This window comes from Carcharodon carcharias, chromosome 4, assembly GCF_017639515.1.
Source record: "Carcharodon carcharias isolate sCarCar2 chromosome 4, sCarCar2.pri, whole genome shotgun sequence".
NCBI classification, from domain to species: domain Eukaryota; kingdom Metazoa; phylum Chordata; class Chondrichthyes; order Lamniformes; family Lamnidae; genus Carcharodon; species Carcharodon carcharias.
This window is the reverse complement of record NC_054470.1, coordinates 25463762-25482484: the sequence shown is the minus strand read 5'-3', so window position 1 is coordinate 25482484 and position 18723 is coordinate 25463762. Positions and strand designations below refer to the sequence as shown.

Here is an 18723-nt window from a genome sequence, read left to right as displayed (position 1 = left end):
CCCATCCTCAAGGATGGGGGAGTCCAATGCATCAGTGGAAAAGATAAGGCTGAAGCATTTGATACAACCTTCAGCCAGAAGTGCTGAATGCATGATCTATCTCAGACTCCTCCGGAGGTCTCCAGCATCACAGATGCCAGACTCCAGCCATTCAATTCACTCCACATGCTATCAAGAAACGGCTGAAGGCACTGGATAGTACAAAGATTATGAGCTCTGACAATATTCCAGCAATAGTACCGAAGACTTGTGCTCCAGAACTTACCACACCCCTAGCCAAGCTGTTCCAGTGCAGCTACAACACTGGCATCTACCCGGCTATGTGGAAAATTGTCCGAGTGTGTCTTGTACACAAAATGCAGGACAAATCCAACCTGGCCAATTACCATCCCTTCAGTCTACTCTCGATCATCAGTAAAGCAATGGAAGGACTCATCACCCTGCTTAGTAATAACTTGCTCCCTGACAGCCAGTTTGGGTTCCGCCAGGGCCATCAGCTCCTGACCTCATTACAGGCTTGGTTCAAAAATGGACAAAAAAGCTGAACTCCCGAGGTGAGATGAGAGCGACTGCCCTTGACATCAAGGCTGCATTTGACCGAGTGTGGCAACAAAGAGCCGTAGCAAAACTGGAGTCAAATGGGAATCAGGGAAAAAAACTCTCCACCAGTTGGAGTCATACCTAGCACAAAAGCTGGTTGCAGTTGTTGGAGGTCAGTCATCTCAGCCCCAGGAGGTCACTGCAGGAGCTCCTCAGGGTAGTGTCCACAGTCCAACCATCTTCAGCTGCTTCCTCAATGACCTTCCTTCCATCGTAAGGTTATAAGTAGAGATGTTTGCTGATGTTCAGCTCCATTCGCGACTCCTCAGATACTGAAGCAGTCCATGACCAAATGCAGCAAGAGACCTGGACAATATCCACGCTTGGGCTGCCGTGGCAAGTAACACTTGTGCCACACAAGTCTCTCCTTGACGTTCAATGGCATCACCATCACTGAATCCCCCACTAGCAATATCCTGGGGGTTATCATTGATCAGAAACTGAACTGGACTAGCCATATAAATACTGTGGTTACAAGAGCAGGTCAGAGGCTAGGAATCATGCAAAGGGTAATTCACCTCCTGACTCCCCAAAGCCTGTCCATCATCTACTAGGTACAAGTCAGGAGTGTAATGTGTAACTTGTCTGGATGAGTGCAGCTCCCACACTCAAGAAGCTTGACACTGTCCAGGACAAAGACACCTGTTTGACTGGCACCACATGCACAAACATTCACTCCCTCCTCCACCGATGCACAGTAGCAGCAGTGTGTACGATCTACAAGATGGGCTAGAGGAATTCACCAAGACGCCTTAGATAGCACCTTCCAAACCCATTATTACCATTACCATCCAGAAGGACAATAGCAGATAGATGGGAACACCACCACCTGGAAGTTCCCCTCCAAGTCACTCAAAATCCTGCCTTGGAAATATATTGTCATTCCTTCACTGTTGCTGGGTCAAAATCCTGGAACTCCCTTCTTAACAGCACTGTGGGTGTACCTACACCACATGGACTGCAGTGGTTCAAGAAGGCAGCTCATCACCACCTTCTTAAGGGCAACCAGGGATGGGCAATAACTGCTGGCCCAGCCAGCAAAGCCCACATCCAGCAAATAAAAAAAAACTCTTGTATCCTCACACCTTACACATGGTCACTTCCCTTTTTCTCCTTTCTCTGCTCACCATCCTCATATCTTCTGAGCTGCTCAACATGCTACATTCTGTCTCTCCCTTATTGTTATGTCACAGGTGTGGAAGCCAATATAGTGTTTTCAAAGTTACAATTTAGAGACTGAAGGTTACACGACTGTTATTCTTACTACTCTGATGTGGCACTAAGAGATCTCTCAATGTTGGTACTGTGCTAAGTGCATTGCTGGATTCCAGGCTGTAAACTGCTCCTCACACTATGCATCATCACCTTGTGGTTCTTTCACCGTATGAACTAGGAAGAGTAGGCCATTCAGCCCCTCTTATCCTGGCTGATCTGATTGTAGCCTCAACTCTATTTTCCTGTCTGGCCCCTATAACCTTTGACTCCCTTGTTAATCAAGAACTATCTAACTCAGCCTTAAAAATATTCAATGACCCTGCCTCCACTGGTCTCTGGGGAAAATTGATGGAGTGTAAGCCCTTGCAATTAGAAAAACTCCTGGCTAGTCAGAACTGCCTTAAAGTGTGTGTAGTCTATGGTGCCCTGTGTTTGGGAAAGCATGTCAGAGGTGCACCTCTAATGCTCTTTCAGTCTGAATGCTTTCATCATTTGGAAATTAAATAAATTGGCTGGCTCTGGCAAATTAAGCATCTGTGACCTGCCTCCTATGCTAATGGTTGGATGAGTGAGATAGGTCCCCATGGAAGCCGTGTAAAAGCTGAGGGTTGTGGTCACTTTCACTACCAGATGATCATGTCAGTGGCAAAGTAGGCAGCAGGTCTTCTTTCAGGGAGATGCCGAGGTCTAAAATGACCTGAAATATGGTTCCTCATACAGTCCAAAGAAGCAGAGGGCCTTATCAGGGGCTTGTCAGGTGAACAAAAAGCCTTCTGTGAGCATGTCCCCTCTTTCTTGCCCCTCCTGCTGCTTCTTTTTCATAATTTTTTTGCTGGTACTGCTCTTGTTCATTCATATATGGCTTGGCCGACTTCTTCATAAAGATTCTTCAAAGAGCTAGCAAAAACTCAATGGGGTGAATTTTTCCTATGGCAGGCAGGCTGTTTGGGAGTCGGCGCGGGACCAGTTGCCACCCGTGATCAGCTGCGCACTGCCATTTTATGCAGGCTGGGCAATTAAGGCCTGCCCAGCATATTGCACAGCCGGTAGCGCTCAGTGCTACCTATGCTGGCCGGGGGAGGAGGGAGAGTTGGGGCCTGTGCTCTTTTGCGTGGCTCCCTGAGGCACAGAGCTGCCTCAGGGAGATTAAGTAGATAATAAAACTTATAAAAAAATAAAGTTAAAATTTGTTTGAACAAGTTTTATTACGTGTCACATGAGCTGGAACAGGTTTGTGAAGTTGACAAAATTTATTTAATTATTTTATAAAACCTTCAGGAAACCTCATCCCACTGTGGATAAGGTTTCCTGAAAAATGTGAAGGCTGCTTGGGCTTTTTGCCTGCCAGCCAACCTTAAGGTTGGATGGACAGCCTTCTTAATAAGTTAAATTATTTTTTTTAAATGGCCTTAATAGGTTCGGTGGGCACGCAGCTGCCTCCGATGCGTGTCGGCTGAACAAAACATCGAAATGACGCGCAATGACATTGGGACGCACGCCCGAGATCATCTCACATCATTTTACATGTCAGTGTGTCAGGCCCACTTCCGCACGCCAACGCCAATATTTTGCCCAATGATTACAAAATCACAACTCACAATGAAATGATAGAACACCTGTGAATGTTGCAGCTTTACGCACAACATGGCCACTTTATATTCAGCAAAGGGATCTCCTGGTGATCATGTGAAACTGTGCTACAGTAGTTAAAAGCACATAGATCGAATACTATGTGAAATCTTGGCATTGTTTCCCAATATGTTTGCCTTGGATTGCGATCTTTATACTTTGAGCAGCCTTGTCTCCTGTAAAGTTTAAAGTTTCTTTATGAACAATCTTCATATTCAATATTTTTTGTGAATTTAGTCCCCTTTTCCTTTCCTGCAGTCCAAGCTGTGGGACAGTTTCATATGTCTTGGTACCTCATCTAAATCTGGCAATCTTTGTGTTGGTGCCTAGCGTTGACAGGCTACATAAGTGCAGGCATGTAACACCTGATGTCCACCCATCTATTTCCAGCAAGGAATGATGTATAAGCAATCAGGAAGCCTGATCATTTTCCACTGACAAAATTTCACTTTGATTAAACAATACCTGAAGTAGCACCTAAGGGGCACCTAAGGGACATGAACAATTGTGCAAACAAGCAGGTTCACATATCAAACGCTCAGATTTCAAATTCTGATCAAACATTTCACCATAATAAAACTGCACCTGATAAAATACAGCAGAATCTGCAATGGAAGTCAAACACAGAACTGCAAATTGTTGTTATTCAAGAGCTGTAAAGGATCCAGTACAAAAGATTACTCTGACCATCTCCTTAATTATAGACCAAGTAGACAAAAAAGAAATCTGCAGAGATCAAGATTCTCAGAGCTTATTTCTCAAATGTAGACCTCCACAACAGATCCAGATAAGAAAAACTCAGCAGGTCTGGCAGCATCTGTGGAGAGAGAAACAGAGTTAATTTCGAGTCCAATATGACTTTTCTTTGGAACAGATAAAGCTAATTGTGTTCCTTACAGGCAGTATGAACTGTACAATATCCTGGATGTATTAGTAATCGAAAACACTGCCTTCTAGGAGTTGTTGAAGTACAAGTTTTCCCCCCTCCCCCCACTCCATCCCCCAGGGGATGGAAAGGACCACTGTTCAGGAGAACACCCCTGGAAAGTGATGTCACATATCTGAAACTTGTCAGCATTTAAATGAAACGATTCTGAGTATCTAACCATTCTCTGCTCTAAAACTGCAACATTAGTAGATGGAGTCCACTATACTGGCAGACACATGCAAGATCTTGGACAGTCCCTTAAGAGGTATAGATATAACACCAAGTAATGCTGCAAGCTTCCTTCTCAGCCCTTTACTTGGGCCTATTGAAGTTATTTGGTACAATTAGAAACTCAACAATACTAACTAAATGATAGAGAGCAATTATGAAAGTTTGACACCAAGTCATGTCAAGAGATAATATGATAGGTGATCAAAAGCTTGGTCAAAGAGGTAGTTTCAAAGGAGCAACTTAGAGGGGTAGAGATGTTTAGGAAGGCAATTCCTGAAGTTTGACCCTAGGCAGTTGAAAGCATAGCTGGTAATGGTGGAGGATGTGCAAGAAGCTAGAATTGGAAGAGTGCAGAAATTGGAGGGGGTTACTGGGATAGAAAGGGATGAGGCCATGCAAAATCTTAAATGCAAGTTGTTTTTGTTTTTTTTAAATATAGCATCTTTAATGTAGCAAAGCATCCTAATAAGGCACTTCACAGGAGTGTTACTTAAAAAATTGATGCAGAGACATGAGCAGATAATGGACTGATGATCAAAGATTAGCCAAAGTAGTAAGTTTTCAGGGCCATCTTAAAAGGAGGTACAGAGAGGTAGAAAGGTTTAGGGAAGAAATTCCAGATGCTAGGATCTAGGCAATTGAATCTACAGTTGCCAATGGTTGAGCAATTAAAGTAGGGAATAAAAACAAAATGCTGCAAATACTCAGCAGGTCTGGCGGTATCCGTGAAGGTAGAAACAGAGTTGACGTTTCAAGTCAAATACGACTTCTTCAGAACCGTTCTATTTCCAACACTTATTTTTATTTCAGTTTTCGAGCATCTGCGGTATTTTCTTTGCTTTTGATTAAAGTAGGGGCTGCACAAGAGATCAAAATTAGAGAAGTGCAGAGATCTTGTCCAGTTGTGAGGCTGGAGGAAGCTACAGAGGTAGGAAGGGGTAAGGCTATAAAGCAATTTGAAAACAAGAATGAGAAGTTTAAAATTGAGGTATTGCTGGACCTGGAGCTAATTTAGGTCAGTGAGCACAGGGATTATGGATCAGGCTTGGGTGCGAGCTAGGGTACTGTCAGCAGAGTTTTCGCTGACCTCAAGTTAATAGAGGATTGACAATGGGAAGCTGGTCAGGAGTGCACTGAAATAGGCAAATTTAGAGATAATAAGGCATGGATGAGATTTTCATTACCCAGGTGAGCTGGTGCAGGGATAGAGACTGACAATTTTATGGAGGTGCAAGTAGATGATCTTGAGAAGGAACAATTCAGGTCAATGACCTTCATGATGAAAGGCCATTCACCTGAAATGTTAACATTAATTCTGTTTCTCTCTCCACAGATGCTGCCTGATCTGCTAAGTATTTCTAGCATTTTCTGTTTTTATTTCAGATTGTGAGCATCTGCAGTATTTTGCATTTAGCAAAGAATCTGGTTAAGTCTCACAAGGAGCAATGAGAGGAATGGAGTTTAGCTAGGAAATTAAGTTTGTGGTGACCCGAAGATAACGGCCTAGAGCCAGTAGTGACCAGAATGGAGGTGAATCAGATGAAGTATGGGACTGATTTAGTCTGCACATGGCAGCCATCACCAAGCCTACTGGTTATCACAAGGGAGAAATCGGATGATTGTATCAAAGCATTCAACAGCATTTGGGGGAAGCAAGATGTCACAGGGGAGTTGGAGACCTGGCAGCTGGGACAAGACAATCCCTTGCTTTACCAATGCCTACCTAGATCTTATGCTGTAGACTATAAGGGAGAAGAGGGAAATCGTTTTCCAGGAGGCTGGTAGGAGACCACTTGTCGTTCAGCAACAGCACCTTTTGATTCAGCATGATCTCTCTCCGCCTCCACTTTCTCATCCTGTCTTACCACCTGCCCCCCTCCCCCCGATGAGCTATCTCCTTCCAGGCTTCATTGTTGTCAAGGTTCACACCTATCTGGAGGGCCATGTTATCAAGAACACTGCCACAATGACCGAGACCCTTGCAAGAAGATATTGGAGAGCACTTTCTGAATGGTGTCTCATCTTCAGAACCATATGGTGTGCTTGGTGGTTGTCCTACTAACATTTGTTGAATCACTTCGGTGACTGTCTGGAACTCATGTAGAATGGAGAGTAGCCATTAGAATGATGAATAGTCATGTCTTCAAGGGAAACCCCTGGCATTTTGGGAGGGGGGGGTGAAGTGAAGATCTGAGGCAGACTGGATTGGTTGAGGATGAAGGAGTCATGGCAGCTTCCAGGAAAGCGAGCATTACATGTTGGAAGCTTCTTTGGTCACAGACCAGTTGGATGTCGAAGGTGTAGAAGCTCTCCCTGTTGATGGATCTCACTGGCCGGTCACTGGGTATATTGATAGTCACGTGGATGCAATTGATGATGTCCTGGGGGAACCCAATGATGTCGTCTGTCCCTGCGAGGCTCTGCCTGTCGTCAAATGAACACGCTGTCCAGTTTTGGCAAAGATGACATGTGACCAATGAGATGCAACAGTTTGCAGCTGTTTGCAAGATGCCACCAAGGTCTACAGCTTGGAAGGAGCTGGAATTGAAATTGTTCAAAGCAACAGTGACTTTTTTTGGCTGCTGGCAGGGCATGGCAAGCAATGCAACAAAGTGCAAGATCTTTGACAGTGAGGGCATATATGTCATTGACCACCTGACTGGAGCATCGCAGTCCCCAGTGGAGGGTCTTGATCTTCTCCAGGTAACTTCATCTTTGACAGTAGACCATGTGTTCAATGTTTGGCCTCCATTGCCTTCTTCCCTTTATTTCCTTTTCATACCAGCTGGATGCTCAGGGTTCCACCCATTCGGTGGAGGATATTGCCCCTTCACCATTGGTCCCAAAAACTGACATTTGTGTCCTTTTAGACAAGTGGCCGTCGTATTGTGATTGGTAACCTTGCCCCTCTTCTTCTTATTCTGTTCACTGTCTGATCATTGAATGTCCACTCTCTTTACCAAGTCTGCCCACTCACCAAGTGCCAAGATCTATTCTGCTCCACGGATCCTCTTATGGCACCAGGATAATGCCCTGGGGCAGCCTTGACTTGCTCCCCAATGAACCTCAGCTATTCAGAAACTGACAGCTTCTGAAATCCATCCATCCCTTTAAATATTCCACCCTCCTGTTCAACTAACACTAATGAACTTAACTAGTTTGGTGTGCCTCACTTGGAAGAGCAGCAGGATTCTGGTTCTGCCCTCCTTCTGCCCTGGTGATCATTGCTATATCCGGGATTGGCACCTTGAAATTGAACTGCTGCCTGGTGCCAGTATTTTCGGGGCCCCCAGCCTCTATTCCCACCTTTTGAGCAGGGAGTGGGGGGAGAGCAGGGGCAAAATCAAGCCCTTGCATTGTTAGGATGGGGATATAGCCATAACTGCCATATGTGCAGGAAACTAAAACGAACTGCAAATGATAGCTTTGTAGGGTTTCTTCCTATCTTATTTAGTCAGATAATTTCCCTGAATCACTTTATTACTTAGTTGTTAAGCTATGTTCATTATTTAAATTGAATAAATTTAATCACCATTTTCTCCTTCATGTTATTCTTATGCTTTTTCAACAATATCTCGTATGATACCCATTTCTAATTTAATCACTGAAGGAGCTTGATAGGATTCATATATTTCCTTTTGGTTTCATATATTTCCTTTTGGTTAACAGATTGAACTTAGCCAAATATAAACAGACTTCTGTACAGATATGGCTGAGTGTCCACCAAACACATCTCGCTTCCATATCTAATGGCTAAAAGGCATAAGTGCTTCAGAGTATTTGAAACATGGTAGTTTCAGAGTTCCCAGCAGGTGCAACTGCACAGTAATTACAAGACAGTCGTGCAGTAATTATGATACTGGACTAATAATCCAGAGTTGCAAGTTCAAATTCCACCATGGATGTTCGATCAGTTTTAAAAAATGGAATATAAAGCTGATATCAGTAAGGACCAGAAACCTGTCAAACTATATTTAAAAACCAGCAGATTCATTAAAGAAGCACACTATCCTTACATGGTCTAACTTTTGTCTGTTCCACTCTTGGTTAACTCTCAAGTACCCTCCAAAGTGACCTGGAAAACCACTCAGTTGTATTAAACTGCTACAAAGACCAACAAACTTGGAGCACTTGGCTGCATCCTAAGCAGCAAATCAGGATGTGACAATGACACACCAGCTCATTGGATCCTGCAAAGTCACCTCACTATTATTCAGGGAATGTTGTCAAAGTTAGGAGAACTATCCCATAGACTAATCCAGCAACAGCCTAACAAAATCATATCCAGAGTCAAACCTATCAGCTAACATCGCAGATTCCTTTCATCACCGTCCGTGGGAATGTCCTGCTCCACTGGCAGGATAGACCAAGCAGAGATAGGGGCATGGTATTGTACAGTTGGGGTGGCTAGGTTGGCCTGGGAATCATTAATATTGACCACATCCCATTAAGTCTCATAACTTCAGGTTAAACACAAGCAACAAAACCTCCTATTGATTACCACTAATGCCTTTTCTCAGGTGATAAATCAGTACTCCTCCATTTCAATACCACTAGGAGGAGTCATTGAAGGAAGCAAGGGGTAAGAATATAGTTTGGGTGTGAAGACTTCAATTTTCGTCATCAACAGTGGCTCTGTTGTACTGCCATTGAACAAGCTGGCCGGAAGGAACAATCTACTTGACCTGATCCTGTGATGAGGTTTGTCTATGACAGTGTTGATGCGAACAATCAGCTGTGGCTCAGTTGGTAACATTGAGTCTGAAGGTTGTGAATTTAAGTCACACTTCAAAGACAGGAACACAAAAATTTATGCTGGCATTCTAGTGCACTGCTTATCATGCACTACACTGTTGGAGGTGCCATCTTTTTGTTGGGATGTTAATCCAAAGCCCTATCTCTCTCTCCTCCTCCCTACCTTCTTGTACAATGCTTTGAGGACACGGCATTGTGCTGTCTGGTGTTAGCACAGTGCTAAGTGGTATTAAATTAACATATCTAGTAGCTTAAAACTAGCATTCTAAAGGTACTGTGGGTCATTACCACAATAGTAAAAATATGTACAGCTTCAATCAGTAATCTCATTGCCTGGCATATCTCTCATTCCTTTATCACTAGTAACCCAGGTGACCAATACTGATGCACTAAAGAGAGTAGAAAAACATTCCAAGAACAGCACCAGGCATAAAGGAAATTAGTTGCAAACCTGGTGAAGCTGCACCACAGACTATGTGTATGTTAAACTAAGAATACCATCATGGTACAGACAGAGCTAACGAGCAGTTGAGTTAACCAAGAGTATGGTGTGGAACAGACATAGGATAGACCATGTTTCTTCAAGGATCTAACAACCAGCAACCAGGTTGAAGGTCTACAAGCCTGCCACATCCACTTGTAACCAATGGTGGATAATTAAACAATTATCTGGAGCACGAAGCTCCATGTATAACCCAGTCCTCATATAATAGCAAAATCCAGCAAGTGGATGTAAAGGAGAAAGTGAATGCAACTATCTTTAGCCAGAAGCGCCAAATAGATGATGCTACTTGGACTCCTTCTGAGGTCTCCATCATCACACACCAGCTTACAGCCAATTTGCTCACTGCAAGTGTCACCAAGAAATGCATACACTGAATACAGCAAAGGTATGACCCCCATCAACATTCTGCTTGTAGGTTTGTGTTGCAGAACTAACCATGTTCCTAACCAAGGTGTTTCAATACACTTTCAAAACTGATACTTACTTCACAATGTGGAAAATTACCCAGCTATTTTCTGTCTACAAACACAGGACTAACCCAACCCAGCTAATCAGTGCCCTATTGAACTACTCACAATCATCAACAATGTTGCGGAAGAAGTTGTCAACAGTGCCATCAATCTGCACCTACTCACCAATAACCTGTTCACCAATGCTCACTCTGGATTCTGCCAGGAACACTTTTTTCCAAACTTGGTACAAACAGGTACACAAAAGCTAAATTCCAAAGGCGAGCTGAGAGTGACTGTCCTTGATATCAAAGCAACATTTGACTGAGTTCTGGAGGTTCACTACCACTCAAACTCAGAAATACTGGAGGTACTAACAATATGAACAAATGAGGTAATTTAGAATACAAACACTCTCAAAGTCTATCTAATTAATAGAATCATAGGATAGTTACAGCACAGGAGGCCATTTAGCCCATCGAGCCTATGCCAGCTCTCTGCAATCACTATTTACCTAGTCCGATTCCCTGCCCTTTCCCCGTAGCTTTCAATTTCTTTTCCTCTTCAGGTGCTTATCCAATTCCCTTTTGAAGGCAACAATTGAACCTGCCTCCACCACTCTTTCAGACAGTGCATTGAAAATTGTAACCACTCACTGCGTAAAAAGGTTTTCATATCACCTTTTATTCTTTTGCCAATCAATCACTTTAAATCTGCATTGCTGGTTCTTAACACTTCCTCCAATGGAGGCATTCTCTGTCCAGTCCTCTAAATGATTTTGAACACCTCTATCAAATCTCCTCTTAACCTTTCCTATCATTCTCTAAGGAGAACAACCAAGTCTTCTCCAAACTGTGTAACTGAAGTCCCTTATCCTTGGAACCATTCTTGTAAATCCTTTCTGCACCCTCCCTAAAGCCTTCACATCCTTCCTAAAGTGCAGTGCCCAGAATTGGACACAATATTCCAATAAACCAGCATTTTATAAAGGTCCATAAGTTCCTTGCTTGCATCCTCTATGCCCCAGTTATCAAGCCCATGATCCCATATGCCTAATTAACCAATTTCTCAAACTGTCCTGCCATTTTCAATGATTTGTGTACATATACCCTCAGTTCTTTGTCCTTGCGCCCTGTTTAAAATTGTACTCTTCATTTTATATTGTCTCTTTGTTCTTCCTACAAAAAAGAATCACTTTGAACTTGTATTAAATTTCATCTGCCACACATTTGTTCATTTCACTAGCCTGCCTTTTTCTTCTAGAAGTTAATCACTAGCCTCCTCACAGTTCTCTATAGTTCCGAGTTTTCTGTTATCTATGACTTTTGAAATTGTGCCCTATATACTCAGTTTAAGTCGTGTAGTAGTTATACATCTTATTTCAGCATAAAAACCGTTGATCTTTTAATGCGCTTTTGGTTGTTGGAAAGGCAGTTATCAAAAATAACCTTGTGGGCAAAACAAAAACTAAAAGGAAGAAATGTTAATTGATTGGGCTTCACTACAGTGTTGACAAGCAGACTAAGCAAGAATTTTTGCTAACCGTTCACTTTGATGAGGTGCTCATTATTAATTTCAGTTACAAAATATTTGCCAGTGGTTTTTTTAAACATAATGCAATTCTAAACACATCAGGAAATACTCTCGTGGATGAGATGAAGTATGATGTACAAGAACTTCTGTCGAAGTTAACACATACATGTTACTGCTTGGCTTTGCATAAGTTGAATCAGTTCATTTAATCAAAATGTGTTTGTTTATTGTCTATTGTAACAATTTCTTTGACCAGCTAATTTTCCTTGTTTTCATTTTTGTGTGTGTGCAATGAAATTACACAATGGGATTTTGTACATGTGTAAAAAGCTCTTCAGTCAGATAAATTTGAAATGACATCCAATATACCGTCTGCAGAGGTGCAGTTTTAAGTGTATTTAATGTATTGTACCAACAGCCCATGGCGAGTAAAAGTCAAAATTCAAGTTTTCAATAATCAAGGGCTTCAATATACTAAGGCTGTGAATCAATTCAACTGCTTTTATTTAATAACACAATTGGAACAACAATAAATGTACCAATAAGGTCCTGACACAAACTCAGGAGAGAAAAAGGTAATCAGAATTTTCTTTTAATTTTGAAAGGAAAAGACTTACATAATCACAAGATGTACCAAAGCACTTTACAGTCAATAAAGTACTTTTGTTTCAAGTATATTTACTGTTGTAATGCAGGAAATGCAGTAACCAATTTGTGCACAGCAAGTTCCCACAAACAGCAATGTGATAAATGACGAGATAATTTATTTTTGTAATGTTGAGGGATAAATATTGGCCATAACTGAGTATAATCACCCTAATCTTAAAACTAGTGTCATGTCCACCTGAGAGAGCAGACGTCTCATCTGAAAGACAGCACCTCTAACAATGCAGCATTCTTAGTACTGCACTGGAATGCCTGTATTTTTGTGCTCAGGTCCTGGAATAAGACTTGAATCCTCAACCTTCTGATTCAGAGGCAAGAGTTACAGCAACTGAGCCACAGCCAACACAAAAAGATCCCCACTTCAAAACATTCAGTATCAGAGTGAGGCAATAGATATCCATGTTCTCAAATTTTGTACAATTGCTTGATACAGTTAAAAATGTGAATTTTATTTTAAATCCTATCATAGAAAATACAGCACAGAAAAAGGCCAATTGGTCCATTAAGTCTGCTCTGGCTCTTTAAAAGAGCAATCCAGTAAGTTCCACTTCCCTGCCCTTCCCCCACAATCATGCAATTTTTTCTCCTTCATGTACTTAACTAATCTAGTAAATCTTTTCTGTACTAAAAACAAAATTGCTGGAAAAATTCAGCAGGTCTGGCAGCATCTGTGGAGAGAGAAACCGAGTTAACGTCTTGAGTCTATATGACTTCTTCTGTACCTGCTGCAAAGCCTTAGAATTGGACACAATTCTCCAGCTGGGGCCAAACTAGTGATTTATATAGGTTTAGCTTAACCTCTTGGCCTTTGTCCTTTAAAAAGATCATAAGACATAGGGGCCAAATGAGATACATCTGCTCCTATTTATAAAGCCTAAGATCCCTTCTGCTTTATTAACTGTTTTGTTAACCTGCCCTGACACCTTCAAAGATTTCTGTCCAAATAACTTCCAGGCCTTTCTCTTTTTGCATCCCATTTAAAATTGTACCATTTAGCATGTATTGTCCTTCCTTATTCTTTCCATTAAAATGCATCACTTTACACCTTTCCGCATTGAATTTCATTCTGAACAGTCTATGACCTCTATTGCCATCTTCTTCACTGTTTAATACAATTCCAATTGAATTAATCAAAGGAACTGCATTATTTAGGTTGGTTTACAGAGTGCCTAAATTTATTTAGAAATTAAATAATCAGCCTACTCTTAATCATCTGCAAAGTGATGGGGAAGTTTTTGTTAATAGTCCCATCGAGTAAAACTTATTTGCCAATAACATGCTCACTGGACCCAGGATCACTGGCTCCAGACCTCATTTGGTCCAAACATGGACAGATGGGCCCAATTCAGAGATGAAGAGGGAATGAATCCCCTTGACATTGAAACATCAAAGAGCCTTAGTAAAATTGAAGTCAATGGGTATCAGGGGGAAACTCTCCACTGGTCGAAATCATACTTAGCCCAAAGGAAGATGGTTATGGTTGTTGCGGGTTAATCATCATAGTTCTGAGACAATGCTATAGGAATTCCTCAGGGCAGTGTTCTAGCCCAACCACCTTCATAAGCTTCAATGACCTTCCCTCCACACTAAGAGCAGAAGTGGAGATGTTTGCTGATGATTACATAGTGTTCAACACCATTCACAACTTCTAAGAAAATGAAGAAGTAAGTGCCTGCATGCAGCAAGAACTGAACATCATTCAAGCTTGTTCTGGTAAGTGCCACACATATGCCAGGCACTGACTATCTCCAACAGGAGAAAGTATAACCATCTCCACTTCTCACCCAATGGCATTACCATCACTGAATTCCCCCACCATCAATATCTTGTGCGTCACCAATGTCAGGAAACTTAACTGGTCCAGCCAGATAAATGCTGCAGCTACAAGGGCAAGTCAGGGGTATTCTGTGGCAAATGACACACCTCCTGACTCCCCAAAGCATTTCCACCATCTGCAAGCGTGATGGAACACACTCTATTTGCCTGCAGCTCCAACAATACTGCTGAAGTTTCACAATTTGCTGGACAAAACAGCATGCTTGATTGGCACCCCTTCTATCACTTAAACATCACTTCCTCCACCACTGGCACATAATGTCTGCATTACATACCATCTACAAGATGCACCGCGTAATTCACCAATGCTTCAGTGACAGCATTTCCTAAACCTGCAACATCTAATGCCTAGAAAGTCAAGGGCAGTAGGTGCGTGGGAAAACAAGTTCTCCTCCAAGTTACATACCATCCTGACTGGAATATTTTGCTATTCCTTCATTGTCACCGAGTCAAAATCCTGAAACTTCCTGTCTTAACAACACTGTGGGCTACCTTTACCACACTGACGCAACGTTTGAGGTAGCTCACCACCAACTTCTCAAGGGCAAATGGTGATGGCCAGTAAATGCTGGCCTTGCTAGTCACACCCACATCCTATGAATAAATAAAAAATGAGCATTCACAGTGACATTGGAAATTTTATAAATATTTGGTCTAATAATTCCAACCTTTTTTTGATTAGGTCCAATCTCTGCTTCTGTCATCTCAATGTAAACATCTATTGACACCAACAGATCGTACTGTTCAGCATAACAATTTATATTTTCTGTAATTTGCTTTATCTGATGGACAGGTGCGAACAAAGATTGAAAGGAGCAGACAAGTACAGAATTTGAAAGATAGAAATAGATATGACAGAAAGAGACAACAATTTATATAGCACCTTTAACATAGTAATGTCCCAAGGCACTTCATACTAGGCATAATCAGAAACTGAACTAGCCATATAAATACTGTGACTACAAGAGCAGATCAGAGGCTAGGAATCCTGCTTCAAGTAACTGACATCCTCACTATAAGGCACAAATCAGGAGTGTGATGGATTACTCCCCACTTGCCCTGATGAGTGCAGCTCCAACAACATTCAAGAAGCTTGACACCGTCCAGGACAAAGCAGCCTGCTTGATGAACACCTCATCCACAAACATTCACTCCCTCCACTACCGATGCATGGTGGCAGCTGTGTGTACCATCTACAAAATGCACTGCAGGAACTCACCAAGACTCCTTAGAGAGTACCTTCCAAATCAATGACCACTACCATCTAGAAGGACAAGGGCAGCAGGTAGATGGGTACACCACCACCTGGAAGTTCCCCTCCAAGCCACACATCATCCTGACTTGGAAATATATCGCTGTTCCTTCACTCTCGCTGGATCAAAATCCTGGAACTTCCTCCCTAACAGCGCTGTGTGTGTACCTACGCCATAGAGACTGCAGCAGTTCAAGAAGGCAGCTCATCACCATCTCCTCAACTGCAATTAGGGATGGGCAATAAATGCTGGCCTAGCCAACGAAGCCCACATCCCATGAATGAATAAAAAAAATAATCAGACAAAAAGTGAGTCTGAGCCAGAGATAAGAGCAAGGGAGTGCAAGGGAAGTACGCACAGATAGAAGCAAGAATGACTGGAGAGAGAAATGAGAGGTAGAAGCACATACGCGCGTATGTGTGTGTGTGTATGTGCATGTAGGACACAGAGAGGAGAGAGAAAGATAGGAGTTACACAGACATAAAGTAGAAAGGAGAGAGAGAGAGAGAGAGGTTATACATGCACATGAATTGTCAACACAGGAAATGGAAAATACACACTGGTATAAATAAAGAATGCTCTTTTGATATTGAAGCTAAGGCAAAGACCAGATAATTCGTTTTTAGTGATGTAAGCTGGAAAATAAATGCTGGCCAAGACATCCTGCTTTTGTTTTAATACTGTGACAGGTTCTTTTGTATCCACTTGGGGTGACAAATGGGTTTCAGTTTAACACACCACCTGTTATAGCATCTCCAACAGTGCAGCATTCCCTCAATACTGCATGGGGGTGTCAGCCTCTTGAGCAAGACATGAACCCACAACTTTCTGACTCCGAGGGGAGATTGCTATCACTGAGTGACAGAGGAACAGTGGAATAGGACACAAGAGAAGCATCGTCAATAACTCTAACTATTGAGTAAACTGTGTAATGTTCATTTCATAATACTTTTCGGATATAGACAACTAACTATTCCCTAGAGCCACTGATTTCATTAGATACACTAGAAAGCATTCCTGCAATGCCAGAGAATGTATCAAGTGTTTCTTCGTTAATAGTTTTTGCTGACTAGCGAGTAAAACTTGTTTTCTATTTGTTTTAGTAAAGAATACAAATATCTGCTACTTGTAAGGTGGGGATCCTAATGGTTCTCAAATGCAATAGTTGGTGATAGACAGTTCATGTGAGAAAGTATCTTACAGCAGAAAAGGAGCCCACTCAGTCCCGTGAAACAACGATCCAACTAGTTCCACTCTGCAACATTTTTCTAATAGTTTAGCAAATTTTCCAATTCAAGTACATATCCAAATTCCTTTTGGAAATTACTACTGAATTTGCTTCCAGCACCCTTTCAGGCAGTGCATTCTAGAACCTAAGTAATTAATTTAAGTGTCTTAAAACATGATCAATCAAGATCATTTCTTATAGACTTGGGGTGCAGTGATCTTAAACCAGTCTTGGATTTCTGTATAAAAAAAACATAAAAATTCTATTGTCTTTTATCTAGGACTAGGTCACTTAAAACATATGAGATTAAATTATGAGTTTTATTTGGTTAAAAGCTAGTGTACAAGTGATATATCAAATCACAGACGACAGTTAAATGCTATATTTAAAACTATTATCCTAAAAATGAGGAAAGCAATAGTTCATAAATATTAACATTTTTTCCATTGTTACCAAGGAAGCGCCAAAGTTTGATATTGTTATTTTTTTAAGGTTTCCCCTTCAAAACCTGGGGGCATGTTTCTTCCAGAAGAAAAAAATAGATTAAAGGAAATTGATTAATGCTATTTTAAAAAAAAACTCTTACTCCATAGAGACCCACCATATTGAGATTCATTCATGGCTGTTGTACTGATGTCAACATCAATTCCTATCTGTTTCTTTGACCACCAGCATCTTCCACCCTCCCTTCCACTAACTTCCTTAAATCCTGAATTGGCTAAACTCAGTGCAACCGAAGCCATCTGTTCAAGTCAGCTCGATACCTGACCCAGTGCTTTTAGAACCTCGGAAAGCACACTATGCACGTTTCTCAGGGCTCGATGGCTCAAAATCAGTTTCTAGGTCAATCTGAAGTTATAGTTCACTTTATGTAGAGTACTTCCTCATAACAATAATACACTAGGATAATGGAATATTCTCTTTTTAAAACTGACCACACTTTCTTAAAAGATAGTGAATTTGTCATGAAATGATAGAACATAGGAGTAGTGAAAACAGTTTTAGGTTCATACTTTAATATATGCCTAAGCAAAAATTATAAAAAGCCATTTTTGTGCATGTTATGATTTTATTAGTTGCAGTACTAGTGTGAATTGAAAAGCAACCATGTAGGAGTTGAACAGGGAAAAGTAGTGCGATGAGTGACATGAATGGAACTATAAAAATTGGACAAAACTTTTATTACAGTATCTTCACAATTGTACAATTACCTGGAGTTTTGTATGCAATTCTTATTAAATACAAACTACAACACTTAACACAGAATTAGAAACAGCAAGAAGACATGAGAATGAACCAAATTAAAACTGCAAAAGTGAGAGTAAACAAACACCAGGGGAACAATGTCCTACACTAAGAATATGTTCTGCAAAATTCTCTTCTTAGCCTTCTTTGATTTGTGTAACTTGCATGCATTTTAGTTGGAAATGTTCAAGAATACAGGTATGCTGTCCGTTTCTCTGTCTATCCCTATGTTTTTTCCAGTATGCAATTTTTCAACTAAAAACAAAAACATCATAGAACAGTAAGACACTAACAGGACCACTGATGGTATTGGCTGCAGACAACTGGGCTGTTATGAATGCATGCATTGATGGTATACAGCAATTTGATCAGATTAATCATCAGCATGGTCATTGTCAACCTATTCCATTCTTTGCAGGCCTTTCCTTTCTGCAAGCATGGTAAAGAAGGAAAGAAGTAAAATAACTGGTTAGTTTCACTGTTGTTTTCTGTGCCGCCTTTCATTGGAAAAATTCTCTAAGTACACTGTCATCAATATCAGTTATACTGAGTGCATATTGTATATATAGCAAGCAGTGCTGAAACACTGTTCTAAGAAATCCTCATATGTAAAAAGAATTTAGAAATGTAAAGTTTACTTTTCAATATTA

The 18723-nt window shown here is 41.3% G+C and overlaps 1 protein-coding gene across 7 annotated transcripts in view; it reads right to left on the bottom strand.

Moving 5' to 3' along the window:
* vps13a (vacuolar protein sorting 13 homolog A) overlaps positions 1-18723 on the bottom strand; it is a 524014-nt gene that overhangs the window by 30534 nt on the left and 474757 nt on the right. Inside the window, exon 69 of one of the 7 annotated variants that reach the window (XM_041186726.1) lies at positions 17994-18502. The exons of the other annotated variants lie outside the window; for them this stretch is intronic. Within the exon in view, the coding sequence (XP_041042660.1) occupies positions 18362-18502 (141 nt within the window). The 3' untranslated portion in view covers positions 17994-18361. Of the gene's footprint in view, positions 1-17993; positions 18503-18723 lie in introns of those variants that run through there. 7 annotated transcript variants of the gene reach the window in all.